Here is a 12,037-nt window from a genome sequence, read left to right on the forward strand (position 1 = left end):
GATAAATAACTGAAGCTAGACTTACCAAAGTTGGTCATTTTGTATGGAAAATCGAAAAAGTTGCAAATGTTTTGTCCAATACTGTATATAGATAGATTAACTTTATTTGTGAGACTTTCATCCCATGGCTTTTTCGTAAAAATATGACAAGATATAGTATGCAAAAGGTGTACACCTAAAAAAATAAACAGTCATGACACCCACTTGCCCCACAGTACCTTAATAGTAAATCAACTAATAAGCTCCTGTTTTTTTTAAATTCATTTCATCGCGGTCCTCAACTACGATAAGGAAACGACGGGTGATATCTGAAATATGAATGCTTACTTTGATCGACAGTGATTACAGACGAGTCACTTGAATCTGCTCGATTTACAAAATAGACCCCTCATTCTCGAAAATTAATTTAGGGGTCTATTTTATAAGTCAAGTCGATCAAAATGAGAAGAGTTTTGATTTAAACACATTTTTATGTTTTGAATAAACAGAAATAATTTTTGGTCTATGTATTTTTTGTAATAAGAAGTAATCAAATGATTTAGGAAGGTATCTATACTTTTGATTCGTACGGTATCGATTTATCCCTAATCACATGACAATCTATCGATATTTAATTATAAAGCCCCGTATTAGGTTTATAACATTGTTTCCTTTTATCGTTTCAGCAATCCAAACCTTATCTACTATTTTTTCATTTTTTCTTCGTTATATTTATCTATTTATGCATCTAGATGGAACCGGTTCAATTACCGGCGCCTGTTACCGGACATATTACAGAGGAGGCTTGGTAGGCCTTCTTCTAGCCCGTGTCTAGATTGGCGGACGATTGTCTGCCAGGGTGTGGGTCGAGAAATTACAATTTACTAATGATTACAAAACCATCATAGACACTTTTAATACAATGCATGGTACTAGTCGATCCCGGAGCCTTATTCCTAAAAGATTATCTCCAACATAATGCTTATCACTCTTCGCTAAATCCGCGTACTTGTGGTGAATACATGCACGTTTGTCGCACCTGGAATGGACTTTAATACAGACGACATCGCCATGCTATAGGTGTACAAAACACACACCTCGTAAGCTAAGTATTTTTATCTTCATCATCGGTTTAGTAGTACCCAACAAGTAAATCAGTACTGAGTAGTGCATCGGCCGGTAAACATCATCAGCTGTGCGCTTGGGCAGTCGTGGCTTCTCTAGCATTAGTAGCAGCGTCCAAAATAAAACTACCTATAGCTAGAGATAGAACAGAAACTCGCAACGTTGTCATCAGACATTTGGGTTTATTCTACGACTGGCGTGAGGTGACAATTGTCGGTGTCGTATAGCGAGGTGACAACTCTCGACTCGAGTGAAGTGACTCTCCATTTGATTTGCACGGCGAGTCACTTCACTCGAGTCGACAATTGTCACCTCGCTATACGACACCGACAATTGTCACCTCACGCCAGTCGTAGAATAAACCCAATTGTGATCGAGTGATTTGCAAAAATAATTATCACACAATCTCCCCAAGCGTAGTCGGTTGATAGCAATTATTATCAGTAGAATCAGACTCACAGTTGGTAAGGTCAAGGTACGAGTGCTTTTGATTCGGTTGACAACCTACCTCCGAAAGTTGTAGGTGGCTAGTTTCCTCTATTCCATCGACAGCAAGAATGTGGTGGATTATACTGGCAGTACTCTTCATCGTCTTCGATTTGAACTACTTCATTAGGGTGATCTTCACATTGATCGTAATTCTGTGCTCCAAACGTGGCCTAAAACTATCGGATACCATCACGACCTTGGTATGTATTCTCACCCCGCTTAGTGTCTGAGTATTACTCATCACATGCTTTAACATTTCACACTCAGGCATCTGCACCACCCAGGACATCGACATGATGCTCAACCACATGAACAACGCTCGCTTCCTGCGGGAATTGGACTTTGCCCGGTACCACTGGTATGGCCGAACGGGATTTTGGACGAAATTGCGTGCACTAGGCGGTTCGGCCGTGCAAGCTTCCGCCATGATTCGCTACAGGAAGCTGATTTCGCTAGGTCATCCGTTCCGGATAGAAACCAACATGGTGTGGTGGGATGAGAAGTGTATATTTTTCGAGCACAAGTTCATCACGCTGTTCGATGGCTTCGTTCGAGCGGTGGCCACTTCCAGGCAGGCGATTACGGGGGTGGAACTGGATGCTGTGATACGGCAGTTCGAGGACGGTCGGACGAAACCAGAACAACCGGAAGAGATTCGACACTGGATGAGTGCCGTTGAGGTATCGAGTCGGAAGCTGAGGAAAGATCGATAGATGATTATCCACTATTTTCTAGTCGTTATACAAAGGTATTAAAACATTTTTATGACTTATTAGTACTGTTCATTATGCAAATATTACATCCTGTTGTTGTCGGTGAGTTGCGTTTTATTCAAAACCAACTATGTACAATACCCGCCTCAAGTATGGAATCATTTCATCGAGCGTTACAACATTCGTTTGTAATATTGCAACAGCATCCGAAAAGATAAGAATCACTACATCAGCATTTGGTATACTTGATCGTATGGCCAAGAGACATTTGGCATAACGGCTATGCTAAACGACATGACCAATAACAGTGTTCAATATGATTATGCCAAATGACGTTATGCCATATTAGTTCTCCTCAACAGCAACTTATGCTTAAAATTAAGCCCGTTTTTTAGTTTTTGGGATTAAATGATGACTTCCATCGAAAAAGAATTAAGACCGTTGGTTTCAAGGTTAAAAATATAAGCAAGAAAAACATAAAAGACATTGGAAGGCTTAAGTACCAGAGTAAGAGCCAAAACCGGATCGGAAGGTTTTATAAATTATAGGAAAAAACCTTTTTCTCGCGGACGGTAGTTTATTTACTCTTTGCTCTACAATGGTTGAATTTTACTGAATCATTCTTTTTTCTCTCATCGTCGTTACGGTCGGACGGATGTTGAACTTCAAAAAAGATGAGGGGAAGGACAGAGGCGCAAACAGACATCAACAAAATTTGACGCATAGTGTTTTGCTAGATCAGTTTTTGTATTGGTGTTTTTTTGTCGCATTTAAACCTTTGGAATCAACAGTTTTCACACAACTTTTTCAATAGTTATAAAAAATTGAGCTCAATGGGACCTTTCTGAAAACTGTTGAAGAACTCAAAGCCACGTGGAATAAAGATAGAAAAACTATCCATTCGACTAGGAGAGACAGGTGGTTTTGGTGGAGAAGAATATAGCACGCAGCAAAATATGGAACGATACAGACTGAAGCGAATACAACAAATCCAACAATTTCGATAGGAAAAGCGCCGCATGGTACAAATGTACCTTCAAGAAATAGAGATGCTGTGCTGTTCTAAAAAAACATGGAAGTTATACCAAAAGCTCAACGCATTCAGCTAAGGCCTCGTACCGCGAGTCTAAATGTGCAGGTCGGGAGCATCTTTACGGATGGACGCGGAGTGATTGAAAGGTGAAAGCAGCACTACGATGAGCACCTGAGTACAGAGGTCACAGGCACAAAGGCAGTGAAGGTGAAGGCTACGTTAGCACAGCGGACATTGGGAACAAGCTCCAACGATGAGGGAAATGAAGCATGCTATTCTACAGCTCAAGACTAACAAGGCCGCTGGCAAGGATAGTATCGCAGCCAAACTCATCAAGATAGGCCCAGAGTGGTTGGCCGTTTCCCTACATTGGCTGATAGTATGAATCTGGGAGATGGAACAACTACCATTTTTTAAATGGGTTTATCTTCGTTTTTCACTGATTACTTCAATATTTCAAGTAGGCAAAACGTGTTATATTCAGTAATGCGCCTTAAAGTAGGCATCGGTAGTGTCTTGCTTTGATATCAACTGAGCTGAGTAAAAATAACTTCCATTAGCAATTCACCAAACTCACTTCTCTTTCTCTTGCCACAACAACGCACAGGTGAAAACGCCAGGTACGAGCACGATCGCCGGCCTGCCTTAGCAGTTAGTCGCGCGCCGATCTTGAACTTGAACGGCCACCGTAAGGGACGGCTCGATTCCACGACGAAGCACCTACCATTAACGCGTGTTTGGATAATTGTGCATCTGTAATCGATTCATCGGCACGGTAAGTGTTTATTACATAGATCTACCACTAGCTATAAATCAATTAGGTATTATAATTTTGAACGGGTTAAATGGTGATTTGATCCGGGTATCAGTTACCAGGTCAAGCTTCACTCCTTTCGGCTCATTAAACTTCTTGAAAAGATCCAGACCCAATCGCGAGAGAAAGTTTTGCTCGTTTCTTTTCGGCGTGATGCAGTTTTCTCCAATTCTGCACTGTTGCATATGCCTACTTCTTCCGTGAAACGTATGACTGTTAAAGGTTGACTGTGATACCAAGCAAAAAAAAAACTTGAAATGTAGCGACAGGAAACTAACGCACTGACAAAGTTCACAATTTCCCATTTAAAATGTTAATCTAAGCAAAATTGTCACCAGTCATCAGTCAATTGGAAGACACAGGCAGCCGTTGAAGTAAAAACAAAAGTGACCTCCCCATTTGAAGCCGGTTTTTCTTATGTAACTTTCGGTGGTTTTGCGTGGTCAACTGGTTGGATTTAAACATTTCCAGTTTCAAGAACGGTGTCATCAATACGTCGCATGATTTATTGTCGTGCGTATGAAAATTGTCAGGCACTAAAATTATTTGAGAACGTCGTACGAATTGGTTCAGATACGATTTGCCTTCAGGTGGGACATACCACATTTTCAAATGTTTTGCCAAATATACGTCTACGTTATTCGTTAAGCAACCTTATGAACGAGATCAATTAAGCAGGTCATTAGGCTGGATAGGTCATAAGTCTTAATGCGACAAGATCGAATCGAATTAATAGGAAAGTGTGGTACCTGATGACCATTGACTTTAAGTGGGCAGGATCCGTCAATGGATTTTTTAGACACTTTGAATTTTTCTTGGCCGAAATTTCTTGATAAATCCTTGGAAAGCAAGTGGGATGATTCCTGCAGAAATCCTTCTATCGTCTAAGCGATTCCTGGTGTAATTGCACTTAATTGCACATAGCTCTATTAGAAGTAAATTTATGTAAATTCTAAAACAATTTTTGAAGAAAAAAAAGGAATTTGTGAAAAAAAATCTTTAAAAGATTTTTTAAGGAATTTTCAATGGTATCCTTAGACAATTTTGTTTGACCAGTTCTATGTATTACATCATTTATTTTTAGTGAAAATTATTCAAGCATAATTTTTTGAATTGTTAAAGGAGCTTATGTAGTCATTCATAGTAGAAACTCAAGGAAATTACCTTCCTGGTGCACCTGGTCAATCCACCTAGCTTGCTGCGCCCCACGCCTTCTTGTTTCGACCGGATTCGTAGCGCACACTATCTTTACAGGGTTGTTGTCCGGCATTCTTGCAACATGCCCTGCCCAGTGTATCCTTCCAGCTTTAGCTACCTTCACGATACCCCAAGAGCTTGCAAGTCCTCCTCGAGCATAGTCCACGCCTCATGCCCATAGAGAACTACCGGTCTTATGAGCGTTTTGTACATCGTGCATTTGGTGCGGGGGTGAATCTTTCTTGACCGCAGTTTCTTCCGGAGACCGTAGTAGGCACGACTTCCACTGATGATGCGCCTTCGTATTTCCCGACTAACATTGTTGTCAGCCGTCAGCAAGGATCCGAGGTAGACAAACTCGTCCACCGCCTCGAAGGTATCCCTGTCTATCGTGACACTGCTGCCAAGGCGGGCTCTGTCGCGCTCAGTTCCGCCCATCAGCATGTACTTTGTTTTCGACGCATTCACCATTAGTCTGACTCTTGTTGCTTCGGGTTTTAGGCGGGTGAACAAATCTGCCACTGTTTCAAATTTTCTCCCAATAATATCCATGTCGTCCGCGAAGCAAACAAATTGTCCGGATCTCGTAAAAATCGTGCCTCGACTGTTAAGTCCGGCTCTCCGCATGACACCTTTAAGTGCAATATTGAACAACAGGCACGAAAGTCCGTCGCCCTGTCGTAGTCCCCGCCGAGACTCGAACGAACTGGAGTGTTCGCCCGAGATCTTCACGCAGTTTTGCACACCGTCCATCGTTGCTCTGATCAATCTTGTGAGCTTCCCGGGAAAGCTGTTCTCGTCCATGATCTTCCATAGCTCTACACGGTCGATACTGTCGTATGCCGCCTTGAAATCGATGAACAAATGGTGCGTAGGGACCTGGGACTGTACCTGGGTTCTCTGCACCATTCAGGTGTTCATCGTATGTCGAATTCGTTTTTGAACCCAGGTTGGAACTGGCGCAACCCGTTCTGAATCACAGTTTCATCCCTAACCCGATTCAGGTTCGACCGAACTACAATTTGCTTGACGTTTATTTGTTTATGTGTTGATCACCGACCCAGTTCCCAAAAACGAAAACGACAGTAGTGTTGCTTCCATATTTCGATCACCTCGCGTCCATCCGTCAAGACGCTCCCATCCTTATCCCGGCACATTTCAGCTTGCGGCACGAAGCCTTTGCGGGATGTGTTGAGCTTCTGATAGAAATTATCCCTTACTCAAAACGTTAAAAGCTATTATTTTTCAAAAACTTTTTCTGTATTTTTTCCTTTAATTTTACTCTTAAATTATTTTCATCATACCGCTTATATTTGGTGAAAGTCTAGCTAAAAAATAAACAGAACCTCATTTAGTTTGGTTTAAAGTGTTTATGATTTGAAGAATCTCAACTATACGATTTCCATTACCCACTTGCCCCCCCCCAGATCCTGAACGGATTTCTGAATAGATTATTGCTCTCTTCATTCAATAGATTATTTGACCGAATTTATTTGAAAATTGACGGAAGTTTCGCAGACAAGATCTTTGGCAGCAGCCTTTAAAGTTTCATTACAACTTTTCGACAGATTCCTAGCAAGACTTGTTGTCGATTGTTGATGATTTTTTCTGGCATATCTTGTACAGAAACCTGATTTTTGTGGACTCCAAGAATTCTCGTAAATGGATTATTCTTCTTTTTATTTCTGTCGTTACGTTTTCTTTGATCACCTTAAAGAAAAGTCGATAGAAGCGTTGAAAATATTATAGAATCTTCGGATTTTTGTATGATTTTCAAGAAGCTTTAGATAAGTACTCTACATTCGCATGATTTACGTTTTCTTCACGAATGACTGAATGATTTGTAATTTCTGAGTCAATTTTTTAATGATTTATGAGTTTTGGTTGTGAAATTATTTCATAGGTATAATCTAAAAATTCAATTATGTTTTCACTTTTCTTGTAAGTTATTAGTATTTATAAATACTCCGTGCAATGAGATTAAATTTTGAAGAACATTCCAACAGTCAAACATCATCACACTAAAATGATGCAATTGGAAAGAGCCATTCTGGGCAGTATGAGCAGTTTCTTTTTGAACATCAATTTATTTCTTTTCCTTTGAGTTTAGAACACTGACTATTGCTTCATTACCTTGTTAGCTTTGGGTTTGTATTTTATTTCAGATGCAATTTTGAGAATTGATGAAGTTTTCAAGAGATGCTCCGCCCCCCTTTCCGACTACCCCTATATCGTGTTGCAGGTACGAAGATACTCTATTAGGTTGGCACATGGATGGATCCTTTTCTTGGCACTTTTATTCACTTCGGCAGTGGTTTTTTTTTAAATCTTTTGAGATCATATTTGACCACAATATGCGTCGTATTTAAGTGCGTCCTATTGCAAAGTTTCAGATAATTCGGCCGAGAAACCCCTACTCCCAAGCCATAGTGAATCATGGAATTGCCCAAGTAGTTCTGCACCCTATACCCTGGGAAGTCGAGAAATTTTCCAACCAGAAAATGTTCTCGATCGGCAGGAATCGAACCCACGACTCTCAGCTTGGTCTTGCTGAACGCGTAGCTGTTTACCGCCACGACTATCTAGGCCCCCTCGTAAAAGCTCTTTATGGCGAAGATATTTCGTAATGCTTTCTTGAAGGTTACACCAGGTCCGTCCCACTCGGGCTCAGATTGGGTACCACTTCTAGTACTGCATTTGGTCCCTCGGTAGTGCAAAAGGTACCCAAGTTTGACAGATCGCAGTACACTTTGAACGGCATTCTAGATTACCTTATGAGCCACAACATTTTGGGCAATTGCAAGGGACATGGGGGTCTTTAATTTGTCTTTGGTTACACGCAGCAAACTGGACCTTCATTCATACATTCGCTTTAGCATAACCTCACATTAAGGCGTCGATAGGCGTAGGCACGGGACTATCAATCACAAAATTCTTAATTCGATTCCAGTTTTCAAATGTTGGTTTCATTAGCAAATCTATGAATTTCAACTCGATTCCTTGTAGCGAATTTTCTTAAGGGATTCCTATGTATTTCGATAGTCCGTTTGTCTCAGTGTATCTTTGAAATTATAAGAATAAAAAGAAAAGGTACCGTAATCCGGAGTATCATTGATCAGCGGGGTAACATTGATCGGAATGATCCATTTCGTGAAACATTTGTATCATAATTTATTGATTGAACATTTCGAAAGCATGAATTGGTCACTGTTTAGACCAGGCATTGCAATCTCATCTGATGAACGAGATCATCTTCAGATAATTGAAAGATATTATCTGTAATCCAAGAGCGCTTTGAAATGATAAAATCTCTCAATCTTGAGCATCAAAAGATATTCTTGTCAGTGTTTGGTGGTTTGGGCGAGTTTACTTGTGATTGGGTTAACATTAATAAATCAATTTTTATTATATTTTATTTTTCTATTACCTTCCATTGCAGAATAAACAACGTGTGATTGGAGAGCAATTTTTGAAACCTTTTTGTTTTCCTAATAACTGTGATCCTTGAAAATATCGTCGTGTGTGGCAATTAAGACTGGTGAGACATAATTTTGGAATATTGGTTTCAAGCGATAAAAAATACAATTTCTGCACTTTTCTTCTGCAATGTCAGGCATGTAGTATTTTTCTAACAAAATAACAGTATGTCCAAGAACAAAACTTATAATGTTTTAGCATAGACTGACCTGGAAATACCCTCTGAATTCGTTTATTTAATATATTGGGCTCTTCCCCACTTAGTGAAAAGGTTAAGCTGGGTTTTCAGCTGTCCAGTTATCAAGGGAATCCAGTCTGTATCATCATTGGTTTCCACCCATACAGAGCACACTTTACCAACGATGTTTCCTTGTGGGACGATTTGTGAAAGGCGGTGAACCACTATAGCAAAAATTAGTAGTTTATGCCATCTGAACTAAATGAATATGAAAAATAATTTTCGTTTAGGTGACAGTTGGAGTGAAAGCATTGTTATTGTCACTGCTAGAACCCTTTTCTGATCAGTGGACTGCCATGTGCCACGGGTATCCTATATGCGTAAGGTCATCAGATTTCAACATGGGAATAGCTTAGGTACATGATCAATGGATGAATAACAAAAGTCAAAGAGTAGTTATGTGGATTAATTGAAAGCAATAAACATGCTATTTTTAATAATTTAACAACTGTATTGCTTCATATATTCATCAATTTATTTTTTTCTTCCGATTTTCCTGCACTCAGCAGACGTGAAACAAAAATGCTGCAAACCCTGAAAAAGTAAAGAAGACTTAAAGCGAGATCTTACTTTAATAAGTATTGTTTACTTATCTTGGTTGTGCTTGATAATTTATATTTTAGTTGGGGATTCGCCTGATTAGCTTTGTATTTAATTTCCTACTGACAATTTCTTGTCTAATATGTGGATTGCCGTCAAGTGAATTAAACGCGTGGATTGCTGAGCTCAAGATGCCTCATCTGAGCATAAGATGTTAACGTAAAAACGATCACAGAGCTCTAAGATGATATCTCACAATTCGATCCATATCACGCTCAGAGGATCGAAAGATGGGATGAAATGTAATGCCTGGTTTAGACAGACTAAACTAGATGATATTTTGGCGTTCTCAAGATACGTTGAGGACTCCTTCAATTCTGATTTTTTGATGCCATTTTAATACAGTTGTATCATCAATCTAAATCACCTTTTAACATTTTTTCGACGTGTACATTGCTTAAATTTTGCATATAATGAGCTCCCGTTCAAAAACTATGGAGTTCCTATTATTTCACCCAGGAATTTTATGACAAAATTATAAGCTGTTTTATTCAGTTACTTGCGACGTTTTTCTACCAGTGTAAAATCGACTCAACTAGTGTTTTGTTTTGATTCGTGGTTAAGTCACTTTGTCTCTCCATACAGCTGGGCGGCGAAAGTAGTGGTTAGGTTGCGAAAGTTGAAAATCTTACTTTCGTCGTTTTGTAAACCCAAAAATTAAACGTTCTAAAAGTGAAAAATCGAGTTTGTTTAGAGCTAAACGTGTAGAACTTCGTCTGCGAAACACGTAGGATCGATAAAGTAAGTTTGTATACTTTTTTGACTTGAGTCTATATGAAAAAGTTTTCGAGAAATAGATAAGTTCCATTATTACAACATATGATGCCAATATTTTGATATTTCGAACGCCTGGGGTACATTTTCCTGAAACCATGAAAAAGCACTTGTTCCAGTCTATCTGAACACCGACCACTTACTGTTAAGAATGCAGAATTTCATTAGGAAATTGCCTACCTTTAGGCGTATTCCGCAGTTCGAGGCGTTTCTAATTTTAAAATAACTTAAAAAGTGAATGACTTGTAAGCGTTTGGCCTTCATATTGAGCTTCAGAAGCCATGATTTAAGTAAGTAATGATATTTTCAATATTATCGAACGTTGTTTACATAGGTGATCAATGTTACCCCATATCAACTAAAACAAAAAAAAAAAAACACCTAAAACATTTTTTTTTTGAATATGCTTAAATCACTGAAAATACAAAATACAGTATAGGGGGAGATCCCCCAGTACCGGACGCTCAAGCAACTAAATTCATAATTCGAAAAACTATTGATTTTATGTGCTCGTGTTCCCATTTATGATAAATATTATCATTTTTATTGTGTACAAAAATACATTTGAAAATATAAATATGAATATTGACATCGCATTTTGATGATGTATTTTAGTACCAAATTGATCGATCTTGAAAGGTGGCACCCAATACCGGACACGATCTGAAAATGCCTCGAATTCTTTAAATTTGAACATCATTGAATGTGTTTACTATAGGAATAGTATATAATTGCCAATTCAATGCATTTACAGTATTTCTAAGTTTGCAAGATGTCCATCAAAAACCTCTTTCAAAAATTGCACATTTTATGATGTTGTTCTGAATGGAATCCATAAAAAATTAATGTATTGATTTAAATTTGTTTTACCAAATTAGGATGATAGTGTTGTCTAATAACACAGAACACCTAGATTTAAGAAATGAATGTAATGTTTAGAATGATAATAATAAAGAAATTTTAAAAAAGAATGAAATAACTACAAAGATATAGTTAATCATATAGCAAATCAAGCTGTCCGAAACTGGGGGACAGGAGGTGCTTAACCAAAATTGTAATTTGTCCATATTTAGTTCAATTATGGTACAAAATACATTCATACTATCAAATTAGGATTATGTTCGAACACGCTTGCGTGACATACAAGACGCGACGCGAGACAAGACATAACACTTATCGTTCTTACAATCGTCAAAAAAGTTAAAAAAATTCCGAAAAAAAAATCCGAGGTCGGACATTGTCCTGTAGATGGGCTACATCGCGCCCGAAACCGGTCGACAAAAGGTAAAATTTTTTTAACTTTTTTGACGATTGTAAGAACGATAAGTGTTATGTCTTGTCTCGCGTCGCGTCTTGTATGTGTCGTTTAGTTCTTACGTTAGCACACACCACAAAATGAGTGATGCTTGCGTGATCCAAAGTATTTTTTTCATATTCAAAATAATTACTAAATAGGCTCAACATTAAGGCAATACGTAAATCTTTTTTTTTAAGATTTTCAAACTTTTGTACTTTTTTAAAAAGGCATGCATTTTTCAAGGATATGTAATTCTAAGCAAACATTAGTCTCCATAATAGCTTCCTTCACTTTTAATATA

At 38.6% G+C, this 12,037-nt stretch overlaps 2 protein-coding genes across 2 annotated transcripts in view; both read left to right on the forward strand.

Moving 5' to 3' along the window:
* The first annotated feature begins 1,549 nt into the window (after positions 1-1,549).
* LOC5573440 (protein THEM6) lies at positions 1,550-2,365 on the forward strand. Its single transcript, XM_021837916.1, has 3 exons — positions 1,550-1,568; positions 1,721-1,793; positions 1,861-2,365. Exon 3 carries the CDS (start codon positions 1,887-1,889, stop codon positions 2,304-2,306), a length of 420 nt encoding a protein of 139 aa, XP_021693608.1. The 5' UTR covers positions 1,550-1,568; positions 1,721-1,793; positions 1,861-1,886; the 3' UTR covers positions 2,307-2,365.
* A 1,566-nt stretch (positions 2,366-3,931) lies between these two features.
* Positions 3,932-12,037, forward strand: part of LOC5565293 (protein THEM6) — a 34,643-nt gene continuing 26,537 nt past the window's right edge. Inside the window, exon 1 of the mRNA XM_021837920.1 lies at positions 3,932-4,114. The gene's annotated coding sequence lies outside the window, so the exon portion shown is untranslated. The remainder of the gene's footprint in view (positions 4,115-12,037) is intronic.

This window comes from Aedes aegypti, chromosome 1, assembly GCF_002204515.2.
Source record: "Aedes aegypti strain LVP_AGWG chromosome 1, AaegL5.0 Primary Assembly, whole genome shotgun sequence".
Classification (NCBI taxonomy): Eukaryota; Metazoa; Arthropoda; class Insecta; order Diptera; family Culicidae; genus Aedes; species Aedes aegypti.

Coding starts and splice junctions, on each gene's coding strand:
- LOC5573440 (XM_021837916.1), top strand. CDS start 1,887: ATGATGCTCAACCACATGAACAACGCTCGCTTCCTGCGGGAATTGGAC.